Source organism: Acomys minous (genome assembly GCF_964271855.1).
Source record: "Acomys minous genome assembly, chromosome: 2".
Classification (NCBI taxonomy): domain Eukaryota; kingdom Metazoa; phylum Chordata; class Mammalia; order Rodentia; family Muridae; genus Acomys; species Acomys minous.
Window position 1 is genome coordinate 135,704,035 of NC_140484.1, and position 27,356 is coordinate 135,731,390.

The 27,356-nt window shown below is 40.6% G+C and overlaps 4 protein-coding genes across 4 annotated transcripts; all 4 read right to left on the reverse strand.

The window, feature by feature from the left end:
• Window positions 1–3,715: 3,715 nt before the first annotated feature.
• On the reverse strand, window positions 3,716–5,145 carry LOC311581446 (hemoglobin subunit beta). The gene is made up of 3 exons (XM_084753679.1): window positions 4,987–5,145; window positions 4,647–4,869; window positions 3,716–3,975 (listed from the first exon to the last, which is right to left on the reverse strand). The coding sequence occupies exons 1-3, from the start codon at window positions 5,076–5,078 to the stop codon at window positions 3,847–3,849; spliced, it is 444 nt and encodes a 147-aa protein (XP_084609805.1). The 5' UTR covers window positions 5,079–5,145; the 3' UTR covers window positions 3,716–3,846.
• Window positions 5,146–12,663: 7,518 nt separating this feature from the next.
• On the reverse strand, window positions 12,664–14,061 carry LOC311581466 (hemoglobin subunit beta-H0-like; the record flags this gene model as incomplete). Its single annotated transcript, XM_084753732.1, has 3 exons — window positions 13,933–14,061; window positions 13,599–13,821; window positions 12,664–12,792 (listed from the first exon to the last, which is right to left on the reverse strand). The coding sequence occupies exons 1-3, from the start codon at window positions 14,022–14,024 to the stop codon at window positions 12,664–12,666; spliced, it is 444 nt and encodes a 147-aa protein (XP_084609858.1). The 5' UTR covers window positions 14,025–14,061.
• A 4,398-nt stretch (window positions 14,062–18,459) lies between these two features.
• On the reverse strand, window positions 18,460–19,923 carry LOC311581475 (hemoglobin subunit beta-H0; the record flags this gene model as incomplete). The annotated part of the gene is made up of 3 exons (XM_084753744.1): window positions 18,460–18,676; window positions 19,485–19,707; window positions 19,832–19,923. The coding sequence occupies 3 exons, from the start codon at window positions 19,921–19,923 to the stop codon at window positions 18,548–18,550; spliced, it is 444 nt and encodes a 147-aa protein (XP_084609870.1). The 3' UTR covers window positions 18,460–18,547.
• A 2,301-nt stretch (window positions 19,924–22,224) lies between these two features.
• On the reverse strand, window positions 22,225–23,535 carry HBE1 (hemoglobin subunit epsilon 1; the record flags this gene model as incomplete). The annotated part of the gene is made up of 3 exons (XM_084753704.1): window positions 22,225–22,353; window positions 23,101–23,323; window positions 23,444–23,535. 3 exons carry the CDS (start codon window positions 23,533–23,535, stop codon window positions 22,225–22,227), a joined length of 444 nt encoding a protein of 147 aa, XP_084609830.1.
• Window positions 23,536–27,356: the final 3,821 nt, after the last annotated feature.

Sequence of the window (27,356 nt, forward strand, 5' to 3'; positions counted from 1 at the left end):
CCAAATTCATTCTATGAGGCCATAGTCACATTGATATCTAAACCTCACAAAGACCCAACAAAGAAAGAATTTCAGACCAATTTCTCTTATGAACATTGATGCAAATATACTCAGTAAAATACTTGCAAAATGAGTACAAAAACACATCAAAGATATCATTCACCATGACCAGGTAGGCTTCATTCCAGGCATACATGGATGGCTTAATATATGGAAATCCATCAATGTAATCCACTATATAAACAAACTGAAAATAAAAAACCACACGGTCATCTCCTTAGATTCAGAGAAATCATTTGATAAAATCCAACACCCATTCATGTTTAAAGTTTTGGGGAGATAAGGGATAGAAGGCATATACCTCAACATAATAAAGGCTATATACAGCAAGCCAATAGCCAAAATCAAATTAAATGGTGAGATACTCAAGAAAATTCCTCTAAAATCAGGAACAAGGCAAGGCTGCCCACTCTCTCCATATCTCTTCAATATAGTACTGGAAGTCCTAGCCAGAGCAATAAGACAACAAAAGGAGATAAGGGGATCCAAATGAGAAAGGAGGCGGTCAAATTGTCCCTATTTTCAGATGATATGATAGTGTACATAAGTGACCCCCAAAATTTCAAAATTCTGAAGAAAGAGATTGAAGATGACATGAGAAGATGGAATGATCTTCCTTGCTCGCGGACTGGGAGAAATAACATAGTAAAAATGGCCATCTTACCAAAACCAATTTACAGATTCAATGCAATCCCTATCAAAATACCTACACAATTTTTAAAGACATTGAAAGTTCAAATTCATATGGAAAAACAAAAAAAAAACCCAGAATAGCTAAAACAATCTTGTACAATAAAAGATCCTCCAGAGGAATCTCCATACCTGATCTCAAGCTGTACTATAAAGCAACAGTAATTAAAACAGCATGGTACTGGCACAACAATAGGCTGGCTGATCAGTGAAATCAAATAGAAGACCCAGACATGATTCCACACATATATGGTCACTTGACTTTCAACAAAGAAGCCAAATCTATTCAATGGAAAAAGGATAACATCTTCAACAGGCGGTGCTGGTCTAACTGGATGTCTATGTGTAAAAAAAATTCAATTGGACCCCTATTGTTCACCATGCACAAAACTCAAGTCCAAGTGGATAAAAGACCTCAACATATAACCAGAGACACTAAATCAGTTAGAAGAAAAAGTGGGGAAGAGCCTGAAACACATTGGCACAGGAGACAACTTCCTGAACAGAACACCAACAGCCCAGGCCTTAAGGTCAACAATTAATAAATGGTACCTCATGAGGCTGAGAAGCTTCTGTAAGGCAGGAGACACTGTCAACAGAACAAAATGAGAACCTACAGACTGGGAAGAGATCTTCACCAACCATACACCTGACAAAGGTCTAATATTCAAAATATATAAAGAACTCAAGAAATTAAACACCACCAAATCAAATAACCCAATTGAGAAATGGGGCTTGGAACTAAACAGAGAATTCTCAACAGAGGAATATCGAATGGCTAAGAAACACTTAAAGAAATGATCAACCTCTTCAGTCATCAGGGAAATGCAAATCAAAACAACTCTGAGATTCCATCTTACATCCATCAGAATGGCTAAGATCAAAAGTCCAAGTGATACCACATGCTGGCGAGGATGTGGAGAGAGAGGAACACTCCTTCATTGCTGGTAGGAATGCAAACTAGTACAGCCACTCTGGCGCTATCTCAGAAAAGTGGGAATAGGGCTTCCTCAAGATCCACTCCTTGGAATATACCCAGAAGATGTTCCAGCACACAACAAGAACATTTGCTTAACCATGTTCATAGCAGCCTTATTCATAATAGCCAGAACATGGAAACAGCCTAAGTGTCCCTCAGTAGAAGAATGGATAAAGAAACTGTGGTACATTTACACTATGGAATACTACTCAGCTATTAAAAACAAGAAATTCCTGAAATGTGGACAAATGGATTGAACTAGAAATGACCATAATGAACGAGTTAAGCCAGAAGCAGAAAGCTTCAAATGGTCTATACTCACTTATATCTGGACCCTAGCCCAAGAGGCATGTCCCATGAAAGTCTTGACTTACCAGGAAAGTGGGACAGAGGTGAGGACATCCTATTTAGAGTCTACGTGAGAGAAGCATGGGAGAAAGGGGAAATAGAGGGTCATAGAAACATACAAGAAGAAGATTTGGGCCCAGGGGTTCTGCTCAAACTATGGCACCAGCCAAGGACAATACGTGAAGTAAACTTCGAACCCCTACCCAGATCTAACCAATGGACAGGACATTCTTCACAGCTGAGTGCAGAGTGGGATATGACTTTCACACGAACTCTGGGGCCCCATATTTGACCACGTCCCCTAGATGGGGAGGCCTGTTGGCACTCACAGGAAGGATAGCAGGCTACCAAGAAGAGACTTGATAGCCTATGAGCATATACAGGGGGAGGAGGTCCCCCTCAGTAACAGACATATGGGAGGGGAATAAGGGGAAAATGGAAGGGAGGGAGGAATTGGAGGATACAAGGGATGGGCTAACAATTGATATGTAATATGAATAAATTAATAAAATATATTTTTAAAACATTTTTGAAGCTTCTTGCCTGCATTTTTTACTTAGGTAATAATTTTATTCCTTCTCAAGTCTTTGGTAGGGTTGAAGACTAAGTAGTTATAGTTTCACAGTTGTTTAGAATTTAGCTGTTCAGAATTTTTTAAAATGTTTTAAGATATAGGAGTTTTTGTTCTTTATGACAATGGCTCTATCTCATAACATTTTACTGTTATTTAATAAATCCTATATACCATCCAGTAATAGAAATCATGTATTATATGTAGTCATTTAATAATCTTACTGAAAGTATGATAGAGAGGAATGTAATGAACATTGGAAACTTGTATTTTGTCTCCATAATTTAGCATACCATGGCTGGTCATGGAGAGAAAAACAAACCCAGAGTAGATTACCTATGGTGCTAACTCTATTAACTACGTATGGAAAAAAGCTATCAGACACCAATAAAGATTTAATACGTCTCATTTTCAGATACTGAAGATAGACTTATTGAGAAATAATAAGGCTTCTATATGTTCAAAAGACACCAATGGTGAGCCTTAAAACCTGCATTATTCTCTCTAATCTATTTCATTCATTCTTAACTCCTAACTCATCCCAGAGCATGCTGTGATGGTAAAAGCATATTTGAAAGCACCGTTTGAAAACTCAGGGTGACTATTGACTGTGGAGGTTAGGGACAAAGTCTCAAGTGGCTTTGTTTTTTGAGCAATAGCTCTAGAGCACAGTGGAGCTGTCTACAGGAAGGGGAATCAGAAAAGGATAAATACTGTGGCCAGGAAGACGCATTTGGAAATCTTTAGGGAACAGTGATAACTATAAGTAATAAAAATCAAGATCTGTGAGGTGCTGGGTAGGCAAGAGGAAAACCCAAGGGGTATTTAAGGGTAAGATTAGAGAAAACAAGTAATTCACATAAAATATGCCCAAAATCTAATGTGTAATTTAAACTATTGCTCTGAGTGCCTAGGAGTGGGCATTGGATCTGTAGCTTATAGCTTGCTGTCTCAACACTGATCTACGCTCACAAGGCATAGGTTTATTTTCCCAAGGTCAGGACTGAAACCTCACTTGTTTCTACTTGAAACCTTACCAGGAGACACACAAATAATTTAACACACCATTGCAGTGAAAGAAATGCTGTTTATTAGTCCAAATGCAGATGCTCAAAGGCCATTATCACTTTGCCCACAGCTGGCAGTTGTTTCCTCAGGCAAGTGACATTTGGGCATAGACAACAGCAGGAAAGGACTCTTAGTGGTACTTGTGAGCCAGGGCATTGGCCACTCCAGACACCACCTTCTGGAAGGCAGCCTGTGCACTGGGGGTGAAATCCTTGCCCAGGTCATGGCCCAGCACAATGATGATCATGTTTCCCAGGAGCTGTGGGAAGATGAGAGAGTTATAACATGACTGTAGAGCAAAAGTACCAGACACTGCAGGATCTTTTCAAAAGGAATTTATGATTCAAAGCTTAAAATGCTGGCCGATTTTGACCAGAATTCTTCTATGTTGAACAGAATTTACATGCAAAATGTGTTCTTTCCTATAATCCTAGCCTAAAAGACAATTATTACAACTGTTCCTTAGAGCTGTGCAAAGAAGCAGGAAATCATTTATCTTCCTTGTCCTCAAAGCCAGTTACAAGAACATACTTGAAAGAGAACAAAAGGTAAATGAAAGAAGAAATGCACTGAGGGGGAAAGAAAGAGGAGTGGAAGGGGGAAGGAGTGGTAGGAAGGAGAGACAGGGAGGGGGCAGGAAGCTGCGCTCAGAATGCAAAGCAAATGAATAACTTATTAATAAAATATCTACAACTGAAAATTTTTGAATTACCAAAGAAAGAACAAATACAAAAAAGAAAAAGAAAGTTAAAGGAAACAAGCATTGTGAGTGGAGGGTAAAATAACTGAGGTCTTGTCAACACTCCACAGGGCACAAGCACACACCATCCATCTGAACTGCTCTCTAGAATCACTTCCTCTTTCCTTCTCACAGGAAGGTGAACATGAAAACCAGAGGAAGGAAACGCAGGGTGCACCCATCCGACTCACCCTGAAGTTCTCAGGATCCACATGCAGCTTGTCACAGTGGAGCTCACTCAGGCTGGCAAAGGTGCCCTTGAGGTTGTCCAGGTGCTTCAGGCCTTCAGCGAAGGAATGTATCACCTTCTTGCCATGGGCCTGCACCTTGGCATTACCCATGACAGCAGAGGCAGAGGACAGGTCTCCAAAGTGGTCAAAGAACCTCTGGGTCCAAGGATAGACAACCAGCAGCCTAAGACAGAAAGCGTGGGCAGAGGACATAGAAAGTTAGTGCCTGATAGAAAGCCGACCTCCATTCTGCGGGCACCCATCTTCCACTTGCGAGCTGCTTTGTATCCTGGATACCAACCTGCCCAGGGCCTCGGCGCCAACTGCATCAGCGTTCACCTTTCCCCACAGGCCTTTGACGGCAGCCTTCTCAGCATCAGTCAGGTGCACCATGGTGTCTGTTTCTAAGCTTGTGAGTCAACACAACTATGTCAGAAGCAGATGTGAGGAGCAACTGCTCCTGCCCCACCTTTTATCCTCTTCCCTGGCTCCTGCCCTCTTGGTCCTGTGTGAGCAGATTGGCCAATGCCAGGGTGTGGCTCCAGAGAATCAGGCTTCAGAGATGACAGCCATATCTCTCCCTGGAAGCTCGTCAGTGCCTTACGAGTCTTAGCTCTGAGTCCTCGCTCTCATTAATGTGAGTTTTTATCTGTGCAGCAAACATTGCTAGAAAACATGGGTTTTTTTGGCTACTATATTTATGTTTTTGCATCAATAACATAATTTGTCTGTTAGATATTATTTATTTGTGTTGTTAACTACAAAAATGAAAAATTGAAGCACATTATACATAAGAAAATTGCCTGGTTATTCCTGTTAGTTTGAGTACATGAGAGGATCTCCTTCCTAACACAGATTATACAACACAAGCAAGAAGACGAAATAATCATTCTTCTATTGTTTTCTAAGTATTATCTTCCTTCAGATATTGATGAAATTTTTATATAAGAAATTAAATGTGTTCATTTATATCAACTTTTTGTTTTGTGTTCCTCTTTATTTAATTCATGCACTTAGTCAAGTAATTTTTGAGAAGTAGCATATAGCTGAATTGAGCATATTTTGCACATTTGTTACTCTTTTAGTTTTTGGGACCCAGAGAAGGAAACAAAGAGAACTCTCAATTCAGAAAAAAATGAATACAAGGCTTGTTAGAACTCAAGGATTGTAGTAAATGTCAGGAGGTTATTATCTAGAAGGAAAGACTGAATGGGACAGCTACACTTCTCAGTCTGTAATCATCTGCAGATGTCTGGAGGAGCCGAGGGACTTCCTGTCACTTAAACTCACTGTTAGGCAGGAAAGTTGAAGGAAATTCTTCCTGTGTTCAAGTTTTTCCTTCCTTTCTTCCTTCCTTCTTACCTTCCCTCCTTCCTTCCTTCCTTCCTTGCTTCTTTTTCCCTTATTTCCTTCTTCCCTCCCTCCCACATCCCCATCTCTTCCCTTCTTCTCTCTTATTCTCTCTTCTTCTTCTTCTTCTTCTTCTTCTTCTTCTTCTTCTTCTTCTTCTTCTTCTTCTTCTTCCTCCTCCTCCTCCTCCTCCTCCTCCTCCTCCTCCTTCTCTTTCTCCTCTTTTTTTTCTTTATTTCTTTGCTCCTTTCACTGATTCACTCACTCATTTTGCTGTCTTCTGGGCAGTATGGATGCTATGTTTCAGAACCATTTTAATGTTTGTAGTCCTTACCTAGTCCCCTTTACTTTATATACTAATTTGTCATTACTAGTAAACTGTTTAATTTTCATTTCCATGACTTTTTCAGTCTCCTTTTACATCCCATTCTCCAAACTCACATAAACCAGCAGCAACTTTTCCTGCTAAGAAGAATTTCTGGTGTGCTCTTCCTTCTTGGTGTTTAAAGCTGCAGGAAACCTGAAATGAACTCTGAGATGCACACAAACAGGAGACATGAAAGTAGGAGGAGGTCCTGGGAGGAATGGATTCAGCATGAAGGGAATGAAAGACGGGCGTTAGGGGGTTGGCGGGGAATGACTACCAACATGAGTTATAGAAATGTGTGACTGAATTAAATCAAGAAGAGGCCTCAAAAGTGGCCATGAGAAGAGGAAAGACACGAAGCACCTCTGAGCAGTGTAGGATTAGCTCTGCTCTGTCTCTGTCTTTCTGTCTCTCTGCGTGACTCTGTCTCTCTCTGTGTCTCTATCTCTCAATCTTTCTGTTTCTATCTCTGTCTTTATGTCCCTGTTTCTGTGTCTCTGTCTCTGTGTCTTTGTGTGTGTGTGTGTGTGTGTGTGTGTGTGTGTGGTGTGTGTGGTGTGTGTGGTGTGTGCAAGCACATGCACAATTATGAGCCCTGATTACTTCTAGCCACTTATGTGCTTGTGGAATATGACAACAACAACAACAACAAAAAAAAAGTGAAATGCTAAGCTCTTCCTACTGAAGGAAATACTGTGATAGTTTCCTGTGTGTTTCTTCACTGGGTACTGTAGCATTTACCCAAGAACTGCAATTCGGTTGATATAGTCTTATTCCTCTGATCCACAAAACTTTTAAGAAATCCTAAGGACTGGTGTGACTGAAAAATTAAGTGGCCCCATGATGGTCTAAATTAACCCTGTGTGTGTAATGGAGACCACAAGATAATTGATTTCAGGACTCGCTCCTGATTATGATTATTTCGCCTCCTCCTCCTCCTCCTCCTCCTCCTCCTCCTCCTCCTCCCCCTCCTCCTCCTCCTCCTCCTCCTCCTCCTCCTCCTCCTCCTCCTGCTCCTCCTCCATCTCCTTCTACCACTACTATTACTACTTCTCCTCCTTCTCCTCTTCTTCCTCCTTCTTCTCCTCTTTCTTTTCCTCTTCCTCTTCCTCCTCTCTCTCAGATTTATTTTTATTTTGTATGTTCAATTTACAAGCTGACCATGGCCCCCTCCCTCCTCCATTCCCAGTCCCTCCCTTTCACCCTCTTCATCCTATCCCCTCTCCCCTTGTCCTCGGAAAAGGGAAGCACCCCCAACCCATCCCAGAACCTCAACTTGTATCAGCACTAATCTCCTCCTCATCCACTGAGGTAAGGAATAATTTCCTGATTAGGAAAGTGATCAAAAGCAGGCAACAGAGTCCATGTCACAGATAACACTCTCTCAACTTACTAGGGGACACACATGAAGATCATACGGCCCATCAGTTACATATGTGTAGGAGGCTTAGGTCAAGTCCATGCCTGCTGTTTGATTGCTGCTTCTGTCTCTGTAAGCCCCATAGGTCTAGGTTAGTTGATTCTGTTGTTCTTCTTCTAGCATTCTTGCCCCTTCCTGGTCTTTCTATCTTCTTGTCCCACTCTTCAGAGAACAGGTGAGTTTGGCTATTGTCTGGAAAAACAGCAGAATTTCATTAATAGTGGCAGAGGCTGGCTCTTGCCCATGGCATGAGTATCAGATTGGTTAATCATACCCTCAGTCTCTCTCTTTATCTCTGTATATCTTGTAAGTAGAGTAAATTTTGGTTCAAAGATTTTTTAAGTGGATTGGTGTTCTCCTCCCACAACTATAAGTTTTGCCTGGATAGAAAGTGGCCTTCTCAAGTCTTGTCTCCCCTGCTACTAGGAGGCTCAACTTGACATGACCCCATATCCTCCAGGCAGCCTACCCTGTTGCAAGTCTCCAGCTTGTTTCAGAGACCTAACTTTCCCCACATCTGATCCCCCGTTTTTCCCTCTCTGCATCCTCTCTTGCTCACTTCCTTCTTTCACTGTCTATTCTATTTCCCCATCTGAATGATAGTCAAGGATGGCCTCCCTTGTGCCCTCTACTTAGTTAGCATCTTTACATCCGTGATTAGTAGTATAGGTATCCTGTAACATATGGCTAATATCTGTTTATAAGTGAATACATACTATGTGTGTCTTTCTGGGTCTGGATTACCTCGCTCGGGGTGAACCTTTCTAGTTCTGTTTGTTTGGCATCAGTTTCAGAGCTTCCTTGTTTTTAATAGCTGAGTAGCATTCCATTGTGTAATCATGATTTCTTTTAGTATTATTATGATAATTTATTCAGGTTATTATCCCCTAAATTGTATCTTTCTGTTCCCACTCTCTTTCCCTCTTCTTCCTTCTTCCCTTTCCCTAGACCTATGACAGAAGGGGGCATCCTCACTCATCATAAGACCACAGCCTATCAAGTTTACATAATTTATTACTCATCCCATTTGTCTTATGTACAGGAGGGCTACTGATTTGAGGGAGTATATTTTGTATCCAGCCACTTTACTGAAGGTGTGTGTGCTGCTCCCCAAGACCAGCTCCAGGAGAGAAGTGAGGTGAATCCACAGTAGGGAGAATTGAGCATGTGGTGATCAGTTGGTTAAGGAAAACCAACCATTTTATTGAAAATTTAGCTAGAGGAGCTAGTTGTTGAGGAAAAGCCAAGAAACAGAGGAAAAATAAATAGTCGGAGACTAGGCTTTGGTGAGCCTGTACATGCTCACCTGGGCTCTGGAGCCTTCCATGGATTGGCTGGATCACTGGAGGTCAGACCCACTGGTGCTCTGCACCCTGAGATCTCCCCTGGGCTAGCAGGCCCATAAGCTGGTGCTCTGCAGCCCGTAGTTCAGCTGGAGACAGAGTGATAGTGCAGCATGGTGGCCGTGTTTGGGTTTTGGAGAAAGTGCCTGCACCCACCTGGGCTCTGGGGCCTTTCTTGAAGTGGTGGAGTGGCCTGAGGTCAAATATACCCATGCTCCACACCATAGGTCTCTGCTAGGCTAGCCGACCCAGACATTGGTGCTCTGCTGTCCACAGTCAGTCTGAGTCACAGAGAGTCTGATGTAAAGGGGAGATGCAGCTCAAAGTCAGGTACTCCTCCAGACTTTGGGGCCTGGGAACCTGCCCGCAGGGACACAGGGACTGCTCCATGGACCAGCTGGATGGTCCAGTGTCAGATATCGCTGTGATCCACACAGTGTGGACCCCACTCACCTAGAGCACTGCAGCTCTGGTGCTCTGTAGTTCCCAGTTCGGTCCCCTTGCCTCAGTCCTGCTTATCAGACCTGGTGCATGATAGGCTCTGCCATACTGGATCCTCTTCATTTAGTATTTTATATCTCTTTGAAATGGCAATAAAAATTACTATCTATGCTAAACACATACCTCCATGAAAAATTGATACTTCCATTTCAAAAATGTAGTTATCATTTTCTAATTGATTAAATTATAAGGTAGCACATTACACATATAAACTTACAAAGTCATTATAATAAGCTTTTGAACAGAACTATAAATAAGCTTATACCACAACCACAACTATTCCTGAGGAAACAGTACCATTCACTTTTAGGTTCTTATCCAAAAGCACCATAGATTCAGCAGTCAGAACAAATCTGAAATACATGGTTTTAATCAAGATGTCTACTTACAAAAGCAAAACAACAAAAAACAACAACAAAAACAACAAAAACTAAATGAGAATTAGGCCATTATATTTTTCAATGATTATGTCTTCAGGAAAATATACATGACGTTTAGATTTGTTGGTTAGGAGAGAGCAGTGGAGTTAGTTTCACAGCCTCAGCCATCAAGGAAAACCAAGCAGAAACTGGTTAGAAATCTCAGTCAGAATGGTGATCATACAGAGAAGCAATGACTACAAATGCTAGGGAAAATGTGGGGAAAAAGAAACATATACACATTGGTGTGGCCTTGTCTTGGAAATAAAAGAACAAAGTCTTTTATCCTGATCTGGACATGTAAATATCTGTGTGTATATATGAAGAATTATTTTTTAGTTATCTTGGGTTTTATTCTTTACTCTGGACTAGTTACAGGCATATCTAGCTCTCAAACAGGTGGTGAATGTACTTTTTTCCCCACCACTGCACTTACCATCCTTCATCTAATGATATCTACAGCCAAAATATTAGTGATGGTAAGAAGGAGAAAAGCAAATTGATAGAAGTGGGCATTGTCTCATCTATTGATGGACCAGTGAAAATCACTTTGAGTAGCATATACAAGGCCTAACGGTTTTTTTCATGTTTATTGCTAGATTGGAAGGCTGGCAAGACCAAAAACATCAATGCTGTTGATAGCCTGAAACTACAAGATTTATTGTTCCCTCATCCTTAAAGTGGACAAAGACAATTTTTTTTAAATTGGTCATACTCTGACCAATCTATGGAGTCAAGAGTGGGGCAAATATTATGTTAGCCATGTTGTGGGTCTCCTAGTTCTACCATTTAAAGACGCTAAGCCTTGACATGGGATTGGCTTGGAGCTTGAATGTCTTTGAGAAACTGTAACTCTCTCAAGTGCGATACCCTTACATGAGTACCACAAGTCCATGTACACTTTTTGTACTTATATCCACTCAGGATTTGTGATTCATCCCCCACTGCCTCCTGTTTTCTTCTCGTATATTCTAGTAAATCTAACACCATGTCTCCTGCCTCCACTTTTGGTCATTACCACTGGTTGCATGCCTTATTTTACCTTTTCATTTTAAACTTTTATATCACTGTGACATTTGGTTCCTAAGCATTTAAATTAATTTTGGACTCATAAGAGGAACATTTTTCTCAATAATCCCATTTACTGAGTCAGTTTTCCTGAGATTGCTTATTATTTACTAATCAATTCACTGGATGTTTTTAGTTTAGTGGTACTGGAAATTGAATTTCTGATATTCCACATGTTAGGCCAGCAGCATTCTCAGACCAGGTTTTTATTATTCATTCAGAGGCAGCTTGTTCTTAGGTTGGCCTTGAACTCACTCTGTAGCTCAGGCAATCCTCAACACTGTGACACTTTGCTTAGCTTTTCAAGTAGTGGAGTGATGAGCAGGTGTCCCCAGGTGGGTGTTATTGTTCACTACCTAATAAAGTATTAACACTGAAAATTTCATAATCAGGGTTCCTATTGTCTAGTTTTCCCAGTGTTTTACCCCTCCAACATCTCCAGTTCTTTACAAATCAAGATCTAGTTCACTGACTTTAGATCACAGGAATTTTTCGCATTCATGTAGACTTTCCATGTCATCTCCACCTAATATGAGAAGGTTCCACTTACATTCTTCCTCTGTCATCATCGCATTGCTCCTACTGTCCTGCAGAAAAGTATACGGATGCATCTCTTAGCTTTTACTCCTCATTGAGACAATGAACGCCTTCAAAAAAAAAACCGCCCTGCTATAGTGGTTTTATTGAAACCTTTTCTGAAAGGTTTACTGGTATCTATCAACTTGTCTCTCTTCCTACATTCAGCCTCAGGGAATAACTGATAAAGCATCTGCTGGAAATGTGCATTTAGAGTTGGAGAGATGATGACTCAAGGCTTAAGAGCAAACGCTGCTCTCAAAGGCCCTGAGTTCAGTTCTCAGTGCCCATGGCAGGCAGCCCACCCCAACCTGAAACTCCGGTTCCAGTGCGAGCTGAAGCTTCTGACCTCTATAGATACCTGCACTTGCATGCACAAACACAAGCACAAGCACACACAGAGACCCTTGATTAAAAATAAAAATACATCTTTTTTAAAAATGAAATCCCAAGTACAGTAAGGTAATTATCTCAACTTCCCCCTTCCTAAAGCTTTATATTAATTAAGTGACACAGATCACAATCTGCAGGTTATCACTTGCCCTGCTTCTCTTCGCCCTCTACACTAAGTTTTAGCAAAAGCCTTACAGTTCCTCTTTGCAGTGAATTATCCCTTTGCTTCTCTACATGAGAATATTCCCCAACTTTTTATCCTCCCTGATGCCCTTGAACAATCCCATAACATCTTCCTTCTTCTCCTGAAGTTTTCAAAGAAACTCAGGTGTCCTTCTGTGTCTCCACCCAACCATGAACCCTTCAGTCTTCTTTCTCTACCAGAAAAGAAACAGACATGACAAGATATGACTCTTGGATTACTGAAGAGAATGAACTTTATTAACCAGAAGCTCTGCTTTCACATGCCAGCACAGTGAGTGGCCTTGGGTAGGATGTGGCTGGGGGGGGGACACAGAAAGCTAGCCATCAGGGAAGGAGGTCAGTGGTACTTGTAGGACAGAGCATTGGCTACCCCAGCCACCAGCTTCTGCCAGGCAGCCTGCACCTCTGCTGTGAATTCCTTGCCGAAGTAAGAGGAGAGAACAATCAACAGCACGTTACCCAGGAGCTGTGGAAGGAAACACAGAAAGATACAAAATATGAGAAAAGCAGATACCAAAAAGAATTTACATGAATAACAGTATTTTAAAATTCTCTTCTATAAAGATTCCAATCCCAAACAATCTGTGTACACTAATGAGGAGTTGGTTCGATTTTATTGTTCAAATCCCCTCCTTGCTCCCATTAAGTGCTCTCCTGCCTGCTTCTGCTACTGCCATTTTTGTCTCTTGCTCCTTTTCTCATTCACAAATAGCCCGGATCTAATAATTGCAATGACATGCTTACTGGAGTTTAAGTCTCCAACAATGAAGGAAGCAGACACTACTTATGATACTGCTCATTAATATTATAAAATTTTTTATAAAGTTTATCAAATAGAAATTTTTTTCCAATTTTCTCTCATATTTCCTGAGGTATCAACCATTAGAATCCACATAACTAAGGTATTTCTCCTTTTCTAGAACAAAATGTCAACTTCAAATGTTATTTCTACTTAAATGTATGTGCTAATTTCTAGAATAAGAATAAGAATAATAAAATATTATAATGTGGAGAGGATTCTATAGCAATTATAAAAGTCTGCTCCTTTTTGTCTTTTCATAGTGATCCCGTCTCATGCCTCCACCAACTAAGTTACATTCTGAGACACCAAATGTGTCTGAAAACTTGGACAAGAGAAAATTTATTGGAGAAGTTTCTAGCAATTAACTAACACGAGATCTGGACCCACATATCTTAAGATGTTTGCTGGAATAGCCAAACAAGGTATTAACTTTCATTAACTTTCAAATTTACATTGAAGACAGAACTGACCTTGAAGTTCTCAGGGTCCACATGAAGCTTGTCACAGTGCAGCTCACTCAGAGGAGCAAAGGCCTCCTTGAGGTTGTCCATGTTCTTAACGGCCAAGCCCAGGGACGTTAGCACTTTCTTGCCGTGGGCTCTGATCCTGGGGTTGCCCATGATGGCTTGAGCAGAAGAGAGGTTTCCAAACTTGTCAAAGAACCTCTGAGTCCATGGGTAGACAATCAGGAGCCTAGAACACAAGACATTAGCAGTTAAAAAATCAGAATCGATCACAAGCCTGGAGAACTCTATCACACACAGTTTCCCTCCATTCTTCCCCAGTCTGGGTCTCAGATCCTACCTTCCCAGGGTTTCTCCTCCAGCCTTCTCTAAGTCCACTTTATTCCAAATGCTTGTGATAGCTGCCTTCTCCTCAGCTGTGAAGTGAACCATGGTGTGAGGTCTAGAGGCTCGGAGATGAGCTCAGGTGTGCAGAAGCAAGTGTGCTCAAGGGCTGGGAGGCCTGGCCTGGCCTTTTATCCTTCACCCTGGACCTTGCACCCCTTCCCCCCTCACAAGGACTCTGAGGCTATTGGTCAAGAGGGGCTGGGCAAGACATGGGTGGCGTCCAGTGGGGTAAGGTGTAGATAGCATTCCCTCTAAGATAGTGTCCAGTAGGCCCCTGACTCTTGGAGGGAGACCATCCTATTGCAGTTTTCATAGCATTTACTCTTTTTCTTTCTTTCTTTGTTTTTGCTTGGTCCCAGCAGGAGGCTTGCAAGGATGTCTTTCACACTCTCTCCTTTTTGCCTTTAGACTGAGAAGAGCCAGTAGATTAGAGCTGAAGCAGAGGCCAACATGAGAACACCTCAGAGAGTATGATATGAGACTCTTTTGAGGCATAGGACTCAGGACCAGAGTGACAGAAGTATGTGTCTTACTCATTAGCCCTGTATAACAAAGAAGTAGTGTGCAAGCCATTGGATGAATTTTCTGTAGTTTTAGGCTATGATCCTCCTAGTCCCACCAGACCTGGAAAAGCAGTTTTCATTACATTTCAGTTTCTGAGTAGGCATGGATTATGGTGGTGTAGTACAGCATGTCTCTAAATTTGCTTCCATCATACTTCAAAATAGAGCAATCTCCTGTGTGTAAAGGTAGCATTTCCACCATGTGAATACACTGTGTAATTAACCATGCAATTGGCAGCCCCACTGGATAAGCGTAGCTGCCTGGTAGAAAGAGTGTGTGTTTAGCCTCATGACTGGTTGAATCCTGAGAATGCTCAATAACTTATCTTCCATATTTCGTATTTCTTCTGTTTTCACATTTAATGTGTTTGTAAAGTAACGCTGAAGTATCGGGGAATATTTCCACCCAGTAATAGTCCACATACATTGTCACAGCTAAGACAGAATTACAGATAAGAAACTTCATTCTGCTGAAAGCTTTTACAGTGTTATAGATTTTTGTGGTAATGTTTAATAAAAATTTGTATTGGTGTGGCAGTAAAGATCACACCTTGTGAGTAAGAACCAACTACATTCTTTGACGTGGAAGTCATTTGCGATTCAGCAGATATATACATATATATACCCTTAGCTTCTGTTTCCATGGTCTCACCTTGGAGGATGCCTGAGAATCCTGAGTCTAAGCTTCCAAATACCTTAACCAGTAAGTCTCAGTTGCTCAGAGCAGACTCTACATATTTGAAAAAATGAAAAGAAACCACTATCGTTCAAAAAGCCTAAATACTCATTTGGGAATCATCTGTAATTATTGTTGTACTCAGACTTCTCTGGCAATTTCCAACAAAGTTCTCTTAATTAGTTCATGTCTGTCGATACACCCTCCATGTTCCCCACGTCTTGTTGAATCAGAATCCGGAGAGTTTCTTTATGACAGCTAGTTCATATAACATCAAACATTCACTCAATGGCTATTTGCTTCATAACTATGTCATGTTTATTACCAGCTCTGGGATTCATAGTATATAATTGATGGAATAAAACTCGTCTCTAGGCTCACTCACTAGGAGATGGAAGACACAGAAATAAGTAAGTAAACTAAACTAAAAAGGTAGTCTACATATTATTCCTAGGAAGAAGATCCACAAAAGAGATTCATGAGGATAGGGCAAGGTGGTATGGGAATCACTTTCTCTCTGTGAGGAGGAATTAACTTTTCTGTGTCCAGAATGACTAGAAATAACCTGTCATAGAAAGATACTGGAGAAAAAATACTGTAATAGCAAATCCAGTGTTCTGAAGGGGAGAAAATGACCCCTTGTGTGACACTAAAGCTGATGGTGCCCATGTGCATTGAGCACGTAAATTACAAAGTGGACCATGGTGGGTAGGTTGCTGCCCTGCACATTGTCTACCTAAAGCGAGGAACTCATCTTCCATGGCAGAGAAGAGAGGCTGTAATGACATAATCTCGACATACTGCTCATTTCTGATTGAATACTGTTCTAGATATTTATTATTTCTCTCAACTCATTTTTATTGTAAATTTATACTGGCTATCATCAGCTGCATAATGGCATATGCTTTTAATTTCAGCACTCAGGAAAAGGAGGCAGCCACATCTCTGTGAATTTGACGCCAGTGCACTAAGCCTAGTAAATTCTAGACTGCCAAGGTGTGCCAAGGTACAGAATATGACGTTTTATTGAGAAACAAGTCTTTTATCATCCTGATCTGTATATGTAAATATGTGCGTGTATATATGAGGAATTATTTTTTAGTTATCTTGGTTGTTTTTTTATTCTTTACTCTGGACTAGTTACAGGCATATCTAGCTCTCAAACAGGTGGTGAATGTACTTTTTTCCCCACCACTGCACTTACCATCCTTCATCTAATGATACTACAGCCAAAATATTAGTGATGGTAAGAAGGAGAAAAGCAAATTGATAGAAGTGGGCATTGTCTCATCTATTGATGGACCAGTGAAAATCACTTTGAGTAGCCTACGGGTTTTTTCCTGTTCATTGCTAGATTGGAAGGCTGGCAAGACCAAAAACATCAATGCTGTTGATAGCCTGAAACTACAAGATTTATTGTTCCCTCATCCTTAAAGTGGACAAAGACAATTTTTTTTAAATTGGTCATACTCTGACCAATCTATGGAGTCAAGATTGGGGCAAATATTATGTTAGCCATGTTGTGGGTCTCCTAGTTCTACCATTTAAAGACGCTAAGTCTTGACATGGGATTGGCTTGGAGCTTGAGTGTCTTTGAGAAACTGTAACCCTCTCAAGTGTGATACCCTTACATGAGTACCACAAGTCCATGTACACTTTTTGTACTTATATCCACTCAGGATTGGTGATTTCATCCCCCACTGCCTCCTGTTTTCTTCTCGTATATTCTAGTAAATCTAACACCATGTCTCCTGCCTCCACTTTTGGTCATTACCACTGGTTGCATACCTTATTTTACCTTTTCATTTTAAACTTTTATATCACTGTGACATTTGGTTCCTAAGCATTTAAATTAATTTTGGACTCATAAGAGGAACATTTTTCTCAATAATCCCATTTACTGAGTCAGTTTTCCTGAGATTGCTTATTATTTACTAATCAATTCACTGGATGTTTTTAGTTTAGTGGTACTGGAAATTGAATTTCTGGTATTCCAAATGTTAGGCCAGCAACATTCTCAGACCAGGTTTTTATTATTCATTCAGAGGCAGCTTGTTCTTAGGTTGGCCTTGAACTCACTCTGTAGCTCAGGCAATCCTCAACACTGTGACACTTTGCTTAGCTTTTCAAGTAGTGGAGTGATGAGCAGGTGTCCCCAGGTGGGTGTTATTGTTCACTACCTAATAAAGTATTAACACTGAAAATTTTATAATCAGGGTTCCTATTGCTTAGTTTTCCCAGTGCTTTACCGCTCCAACATCTCCAATTCTTTACAAATCAAGATCTAGTTCACTGACTTTAGATCACAGGAATTTTTCGCATTCATGTAGACTTTCCATGTCATCTCCACCTAATATGAGAAGGTTCCACTTACATTCTTCCTCCGTCATCATCGCATTGCTACTATTGTCATGCAGAAAATTATACGGATGCATCTCTTAGCTTTTACTCCTCATCGAGACAATGAACGCCTTAAAAAAAAAACCGCCCTGCTATAGTGGTTTTATTGAAACCTTTTCTGAAAGGTTTACTGGTATCTATCAACTTGTCTCTCTTCCTACATTCAGCCTCAGGGAATAACTGATAAAGCATCTGCTGGAAATGTGCATTTAGAGTTGGAGAGATGATGACTCAAGGCTTAGGAGCAAACGCTGCTCTCGAAGGCCCTGAGTTCAGTTCTCAGTGCCCATGGCAGGCAGCCCACCCCACCTGAAACTCCAGGTCCAGTGCGAGCTGAAGCTTCTGACCTCTATAGACACCTGCACTTGCATGCACAAACACAAACACAAGCACACACAGAGACCCTTGATTAAAAATAAAAATACATCTTTTTTAAAAATAAAATCCCAAGTACAGTAAGGTAATTATCTCAACTTCACCCTTCCTAAAGCTTTATATTAATTAAGTGACACAGATCACAATCTGCAGCTTATCACTTGCCCTGCTTCTCTTCGCCCTCTACACTAAGTTTTAGCAAAAGCCTTACAGTTCCTCTTTGCAGTGAATTATCCCTTTGCTTCTCTACATGAGAATATTCCCCGACTTTTTATCCTCCCTGATGCCCTCGAGAAATCTCATAACATCTTCCTTCTTCTCCTGAAGTTTTCGAAGAAACTCAGGTGTCCTTCTGTGTCTCCACCCAACCATGAACCCCTCAGTCTTATTTCTCTACCAGAAAAGAAACAGACATGACAAGATATGACTCTTGGATTACTGAAGAGAATGAACTTTATTAACCAGAAGCTCTGCTTTCACATGCCAGCACAGTGAGTGACCTTGGGTAGGATGTGGCTGGGGGGACACAGAAAGCTAGCCATCAGGGAAGGAGGTCAGTGGTACTTGTGGGACAGAGCATTGGCTACCCCAGCCACCAGCTTCTGCCAGGCAGCCTGCACCTCCGCTGTGAATTCCTTGCCGAAGTAAGAGGAGAGAACAATCAACAGCACGTTACCCAGGAGCTGTGGAAGGAAACACAGAAAGATACAAAATATGAGAAAGGCAGATACCAAAAAGAATTTACATGAATAATAGTATTTTAAAATTCTCTTCCATGAAGATTCCAATCCCAAACTACCTGTGTACACTAATGAGGAGTTGGTTCGATTTTATTGTTCAAATGCCCTCCTTGCTCCCATTAAGTGCTCTCCTGCCTGCTTCTGCTACTGCCATTTTTGTCTCTTGCTTCTTTTTTTAATTAACAAATAGCCCGGATCTAATAAATTGCAATGGCATGCTTACTGGAGTTTAAGTCTCCAACAATGAAGGAAGCAGACACTACTTATGATACTGCTCATTAATATTATAACGTTTTTTATAAAGTTTATCAAATAGAATTTTTTTCCAGTTTTCTCTCATATTTCCTGAGGTATCAACCATTAGAATCCACATAACTAAGGTATTTCTCCTTTTCTAGAACAAAATGTCAACTTCAAATGTTATTTCTACTTAAATGTATGTGCTAATTTCTAGAATAAGAATAAGAATAATAGAATATTATAATGTGGAGAGGATTCTATAGCAATTATAAAAAATCTGTTCCTTTTTGTCTTTTCGTAGTGATCCCGTCTCATGCCTCCACCAACTAAGTTACATTCTGAGATACCAAATGTGTCTGAAAACTTGGACAAGAGAAAATTTATTGGAGAAGTTTCTAGCAATTAACTAACACAAGATCTGGGCCTGCATATCTTAAGATGTTGGCTAGAATAGCCAAACAAGGTATTAACTTACATTAACTTTCAAATGTACATTGAAGACAGAACTAACCTTGAAATTCTCAGGGTCCACATGAAGCTTGTCACAGTGCAGCTCACTCAGAGGAGCAAAGGCCTCCTTGAGGTTGTCCATGTTCTTAACGGCCAAGCCCAGGGACGTTAGCACTTTCTTGCCGTGGGCTCTGATCCTGGGGTTGCCCATGATGGCTTGAGCAGAAGAGAGGTTTCCAAACTTGTCAAAGAACCTCTGAGTCCATGGGTAGACAATCAGGAGCCTAAGACACAAGACATTAGCAGTTAAAAAAAATCAGAATTGGTCACAAACCCCTGTAGAAAGCCCGGAGAATTCTGCCATGCAGTTTCCCTCCATTCTTCCCCAGTCTGGGTCTCAGATCCTACCTTCCCAGGGTTTCCCCTCCGGCCTTCTCTAAGTCCACTTTACTCCAAATGCTTGTGATAGCTGCCTTCTCCTCAGCTGTGAAGTGAACCATGGTGTGAGGTCTAGAGGCTCGGAGATCAGCTCAGGTGTGCAGAAGCAAGTGTGCTCAAGGGCTGGGAGGCCTGGCCTGGCCTTTTATCCTTCACCCTGGACCTTGCACCCCTTCCCCCCTCACAAGGACTCTGAGGCTATTGGTCAAGAGGGGCTGGGCAAGACAGGGGTGGGGTCTAGTGGGGTAAGGTGTAGATAGCATTCCCTCTAAGATAGTGTCCAGTAGGCCCCTGACTCTTGGAGGGAGACCATCCTATTGCAGTTTTCATAGCATTTACTGTTTTTCTTTCTTTCTTTGTTTTTGCTTGGTCCCAGCAGGAGGCTTGCAAGGATGTCTTTCACACTCTCTCCTTTTTTGCCTCTAGACTGAGAAGGGCCACTAGATTAGAGCTGAAGCAGAGGCCAACATGAGAACATCTCAGAGAGTATGATATGAGGCTCTTTTGAGGCATGGGAATGAGGACCAGAGTGACAGAAGTATGTGTCTTACTCATTAGCCCTGTATAACAAAGAAGTAGTGTGCAAGCCGTTGGATGAATTTTCTGTAGTTTTAGGCCATGATCTTCCTAGTCCCACCAGACCTAGAAAAGCAGTTTTCATTACATTTCAGTTTCTGTGTAGGAATGGATTATGGTGGTGTAGTACAGCATGTCTCTGAATTTGCTTCCATCATACTTCAAAATAGAGCAATCTTCTTCGTGTAAATATACCATTTTCCACCCTGTAAACGTATTATATCGTCAATCACTAAACCAGGAGCGTTCCCACTGGAAAAGTGTAGCTCCTGGTAATGCAGGGTGTGATCTCAGCCTCCCTCTTCTGTTGGCAAGTTAAGTCCTAAGAATGCTAAGTGACTGATCTTTCAGTTTGCTGAAACTGGATTCTGGATTTGCTTTTTGTGTGTTTTTAGAATAACTTAAAGTGGCAGGAATATTTCCATCCAATCTACCTGCACTGCCCCAGCTGGGACAGAATTACAAACTAGGAATATCATTCCTAGTTTTGACTTTCTACTAACAGCTCTAACAGGTTTTTTTTTTTCTCTTTCTATATAGTGGTGGGAAGAATTTTTATTGGTATGTCTGTATAGAAAATACAGTCGGAGAGAAAACCAACAACACTATCTTTAACATAAGCCGTTTGTGAGAGGGCAGTAATGTATGCAGATCTGCCAATACTACCAAATTACCACCTGAACTATAGGTCTAGGGGAGAAACTAGCTCAGGCACCCAGGAGCATCTCTTTTCACATACACAAACACAAATACACACATACACACAGAGTGCTAAAATTTAAAATAATCAATCTTTTAAGAACTGTTTTGTCATTTTAATATACCTACAGCACATCTCCCTTCCGTTTCCTCCCTCCAAACCCTCCTGTATGTCCTGCTTGCTCCTTTCATATGTCTGTCCTCTTTCACCATGTATTGTCATTGCATACATGTATGAATATGCTATTGTTGTCTTCTCCTCCCGTTCAGAACACCGTTTGCTGTAGATGGAGACCACTACAGAAATCCACAACCAATCAAACTGTAGAGCTGTGGAGCCCAGTTCCAGTGAATATGCATACAAACATTCCCACTAAGACTCAGGGAACACTTCAGAAGAGCAGTCAAAGATTGTAAGAGCCAGAGGATCAGAGAGTTTACTGTGAGACGTATTAGCGTGGATGGGGAAAGCCCATGAGACCTCAGACTTGCAGGCAACTAAGGGATGCTGAGAGCTAAAGCAATCGTCTTCCCCGGGGAAAAGTAGACAAATTGATTACCCAATAAATCCTTTTTAGAAGAGAATGTTCATTAAATATCTTAAAATATTAATTCTGTCTTGGGTCTTGGGTTAAAGACTTTTCTTAATGGAAACAGATGTCACAACCTGCTATGAAATATCACTTATAGCCCTTTTTTTCCACCCTTTACAGTAAGTTTTTATATGTTCTATACATGGTTCTTTCTCTACTAAATTAACTCTCTTCTCCTTTTTGACAATTTTCCCCACCTTTAGACTCTCCCTGGGTCAGTGGAAGCCTCCCATGGCATCTACTTTCCTCTCTGGAGTCCCTTATGATTTCAGGTAAACTCACGTGTTTTCCTGTGCTTCTCCTATCCCACAAGCACATCAAATGTTTTTCCATTAGCATAAAAGTAAAGAACAGACAAGACAAAATGACTTTTTTGATTACTGGGAAGAATGATTTTTATTAAACATTTTGTGCTTTTAAGGATCATTCAAGTACTCATGTGCAGAAAGAGGGCAGTGGGGACACACAAGATTTCTGGACAGCTAGAGAGAGGGCTCAGTGGTACTTGTGGGACAGAGCAGTGGCCACTCCCGCCACCAGCTTCTGGCAAGCAGCCTGCACCTCAGGTGTGAATTCCTTGCCAAAGTGACTAGCCAGAACAATCACCAACACGTTACCCAAGAGCTGTTAAAGGGCAAAAGAAATAGATTGGTACGTTAAATGAAGAATCAGAAAATAATAGGCATAAAAAACAAAGAAATGTTTTGAACCTATATTGCTTAACACATTCAACAACAGTTCTTACTCGGTCATCTCTGATGAGCATAGGTCCAATACCTCCATCATACCTCTGACTGCCCACTCACCACTGCCCTGCCTGAATTCTCACAGCTCGTCTTCCCATCACATTTATTTCCCTTCCTTGTTACTTTCCTCATTCACCAATTGTGTAATATCTTTAGATACATAATTTCTGTGCTATAACTGCTCTTGGTGGTGTTTCAGAACTGTCACCAATATAGAAACAAGCCTCTATTTGTCGTGATATTCACTGGGGAATTAAATACATTTTTATAATGCTAGTAGAGAAATTACATCGTCAAATTGTCTCTCAAATATTTTCTTTAACATCAACCATTATGACCTGTGGGAAGGTAAGATACTTATCTTCTCCAGATTCTATTCCTTCTTGCACAGGTCTGCTATTCTTTCATATTACTCTCCATGATAAGTACAAAAAAACTCTATCATGACAAATTTTTGTAAATACCTGCAAACTAATTTAGGCTTCTTAGAGTCCTTCACTGTCATCCTGCCTAGACCAGAGTATTTTGAGATCTATGTTGTCATCACCATCACTCATATGCTCAACTTCCACCTTTGTCCCCAAGACAAATACAAAATAAATTTCTGAGCTTGCCCTGGACTCACCTTGAAGTTCTCAGGGTCCACATGTAGCTTGTCACAGTGCAGCTCACTGAGCTTTGCCAAGGCAGACTTCAGGTTGTCTAGGTTCTTAATGGCTTCTCCAAGAGAAGTCAGCACCTTCTTGCCATGGGCTTTGACCCTCGGGTTGCCCATTATGGCAGAGGGAGAGGACAAGTTCCCAAAGCTGTCAAAGAATCTCTGGGTCCATGGGTACACAACAAGAAGCCTGAGAAATGGAGAAAAGTAAGTGGAAAAATTAGGGATCCTCTGAATTCTTGACTATCCTGCCTAGTTGTCCAAGATACTATTTACCGTTCTCCCAGCTAAATCAACAACCAATTCTTACCTTCCCAAGGCTTCACCGCCAACATCTTCAACGTTCACCTTACTCCATAGGCCATTGATGACGGTCTTTTCCTCAGCAGTAAAGTTCACCATGATGTCAGGTCTGGGAGCTTGCTAGTGATCACAGGAGTGTCAGAAGCAAGTACATGCTGCAGCTAGAAATGGTGGCCTTTTATCCTTCACAGAAGATGTTCTGGGCCTTTGTTCTGCACGATACGTTGAAGCCATTGGTCAGCTTGACCTGTGGTTCTAATGGGTGGAGCCAGGACATGGGAGGGTCAGTAGTAACTGTACACTGAGTTTATGATAATACACTATAGATATGGAGGCATTCTTTCTTCTTGGCTCCTCCTTCAGCAAAACATTTTTTTTTTACTTATTCTCTTTTCATTTTCCATTGTCCCTATATAAATTTCCAATATAGAACTCATCTCTTTCATGATATTTTCCAACAAAGGCACAGAGAAAGCAGTTTAACCCACTACAGGGGAAAATTTCAAGAAGTATCCACATTCATTACATCTAGTTCTCTTTGTCTTAGGATGTGTAGATTGTAACTTTACCTTTTGTATATGTTGCTCAAGTAGACAAGAATCATAGATGTTTGCACTTAGCAGATGAATAGAGTAGCAGAGGACTGACAATGGGACCAATGACTTAATTCCAAAATACAACAGCAGAGAGTGACAGTGTAGAGAAAATAGATAGAAAAAGTTCATGATCTATAATTCTAGAGAATCCTCTGAGCAGCTCTCTGTAGGCATTAGATCCTTTGGAAATATTGTTCAGGCTTTTTCCCGTGCATATTCTCATATGATTATTTCTCAGCTTTGAGGAAGAACTGAAATGACTTTAAACTAGGCCTTGTGATCCAACTGGGGTCTAAGTGAATTGACACAATAATCACCTTAAGAAACATCTATAGATAATCAGCATTCCTTATAGCCGAAGGTTCAGTTCACTGGTGTCCTTGATTTCTACTCCCTTCTCGGGATTACTTGTTAGCTCTTGCATGTTGGGCTTGAAATTAGAAGCCTACCATTTGTATGCGTTTAATTGCATCCATGTGCAATAGTTTCTATGCCATCCTATTTAATCTGCATCGGGTAATAGTAATACAGTTATCATTATCCACCTTTTATTTAAATGAAGGAACAAAGTCACAAAAGTAATATAACTGTGTGGTGAGAGAACTGGTGGTGACTGGGGGAAGAAGGCTGCAGAACTGTGCACAGTTCCGCCCTTCTATCTACAGGGAAGTTCTCCTACATTGCCATATCTAGTTGCCCTTCCAAGTTCCACCCCCTGGCCAGTTCTGCACACATTTCTATCCTTTACCTCCTGTACTGCTCCCTATGGTCCTAATAATCCTAAGAGCTTATCTTCCAACAGTTTTAATTTTGTTTAGTTTAGTTCTGTTTTTTTTTCCAGCTGTTTATTTGTATTCTGGGGCCCAAGTGTTACTGCCTGTTTTTCATTTAGCAGTGTGGATTCAGTGTCTTGAGTCTTCATGTTCCAAGTTTACCCAGAGGCTTTCTCTATAACCTTTGACTTGCCTTGACTTTTATAATTCCATATGTCTCTAATAACCACTTATGACACATGATAATGCCTCTCCTTTTCTTTCTCTTATGACTGCAGAAGCTTTATCTAATTTAAAGTTTCCCTAAATTGGCATTATTACAAACCACTGAATCTCCACCCAACTCTCAGTTTTTACACTACATTATCTTTTGGGTTAGAGATTCTAAACCATGGCTGATATAGATGTGAACTTATGCTTTCATGAAGTAGACTAATTTGGCATTCTTTGATCTACTAAATAGTGTGCACAAAATTATATTCATAGGATAGCCAAAAATGTCAATGTAGTAACCATACACATTGAAATGGTTACCTTTGGTGTAACGGTGCATGCACTTCCGCATGTACACATTGGATTAAGTGGTAGATCCACTGTTACCATGACACCCACATCATACAGACTGATGGTAAGGATATCTATAACAACTATATCATGACATTTTCAAAGTTCTCCATGGGCCCAGTTTAAGATTACCTTGCCTAGGATAGAAAGCCTAGGAAAACAGAATTCTAGGATGAGAAAGGTGTTTGATTATTCAAGTTTAAGACTGAATAGATAAAACTTGGCCCTCAGTCCAAGTTACACATCAAGAGCCTTATCTCAAATCCCCAAAGTCTGACAGGCTCAAATGATACAGTGTTTGCCTAGCATGTACAAAGCCCTGGAGTCAAAATCAATCCTTAGGGCTGCCCACATTTTTTTAAAGAAAGAATCATAATGCTGTGCTATTTAGATGTTATTAGTATGTAAAATTGAAAATGCAATGTTTGTAGTAAAATAGGTTCTTCTATGCAAGGTTTTTAGCATTATTCAAGAAAAAATTAGTTGTTCTATAGTTGTTCTTCACCATAAGTAGTTTTTAAATAGAAAAAATTATGAATGGAGTTTCTTAACAGGAGAAAGTGTTTTGCAAAACTTACTGAAAGAAACAGTCACTTATTCTGCTTCCATTGTGTGTCTACATTTATATTACCAGACAGTAATAGGTGGGATAGAATAATTCTACTAGGTGATGTATTAGCCAGGAATGACTTATATACTAATGGCATCAAGGTGACATCCCTGCAGAAAGTCTCTAAACTTTCCTTCATTCCCTGCAGAAAAGGACATGCCATAGACAATGTCCGATACAATTAAAACACCAGCCTCATAATTTCAGAGAAATTGTAGGGAGAGCCATGTCCCATTCTTAGTGTGACTTCCGTCCCTTTTTGGTTAAGAGCGCACACCTGCTTGAGTGGCCTCTGGAGCTGCACTGAGCAAACCAGGCAGAGATGAGTATCCTTTAGTTACCAAGAGAGGGTTTTACTAGGAAGAGAAAATAAAAAACCCCAGCCAGCCAGTTGTTCCGTTTCTTTCAACTATGGAACTTAAAGCTCGTATTTGAATCTGGTAACCCAGAAAAGTCACAAATACCTTATTTTCTCCCAAAAAGTCACTTTGCTTTCTTAGTTTCTTTGGTATTTCATTTTAATTTGAATCCTTGGGTAAATAAAGTTGCCTATTTTCAAGATTAAAATGCTGGAGAACTCATGTCTTTTTATGTTAAATAATCTCACCTTGCATATTCTATAAACCCATCAAAACACTCTGACATAGTCAAAAAGACAGACACTCTTATTAGGGTGAGTACTTTCTGTTTTCAGTCTTCCCCTTCAGTTTACAGCACTTCAGTTGACACCGTAGTCTTTGTTTTTAGCTAGCTAATTAAGTCAATTAGTAACTGGTGAACTTTATTCAAATGTAGCTTCTCTTAGATATACACTAGCTAAATATTTGTGTAACTTATAAATAAAGTTGGCTCAAAAGCCCTGCTGATATGCACAGGTTAGAATTATATGCCTAAATATGATAGAAATGGTCCTACTGTGTGTTTAGGGACCATCTATACCTCTACCTGGAAAAGTGATGGTTGTCTTCAATTTGGTGATTTTTGATATCTAAGAAAAATGAAACATACTATATCTTGCCTAGGCATACTTCTTCAGCATTTGCAGTGTCCTGTGTGGAAGTTATAGCTTAGGCTAATTCCTGAACTGTAAACTCACATCTCTGTGGAAAAAGATAGAGATGTGAAGATTGGCCAAGTAAGCAGAGATTAACTAAAAGCCACTCTGACAATGGCCAGACTCCATTAGCATCCCTTAGCAAGATTGTCTCTAATGGGGATTATGAGAAACTGGGACCCTGTGATTGTTGTCCCTGAGATTGGCAATATTTAATGATTGTTCTCACCCCAAATTCATAGTACAGAGGAGTTATTCTGAAAGTCATCTCAGCCTCCAGTTTATTGAGTCTAAGACATCTATGATTGGAGAAGCTTTCCTTT

Excerpts from the sequence above, each read along its gene's own strand:
- LOC311581446 (XM_084753679.1), bottom strand. The coding sequence starts at position 5,078 with ATGGTGCACCTGACTGATGCTGAGAAGGCTGCCGTCAAAGGCCTGTGG. Across the intron at positions 4,870-4,986 it reads GGCGCCGAGGCCCTGGGCAG|GCTGCTGGTTGTCTATCCTT; the intron begins GTTGGTATCCAG and ends TTTCTGTCTTAG. Across the intron at positions 3,976-4,646 it reads TGGATCCTGAGAACTTCAGG|CTCCTGGGAAACATGATCAT; the intron begins GTGAGTCGGATG and ends ATCTTCCCACAG.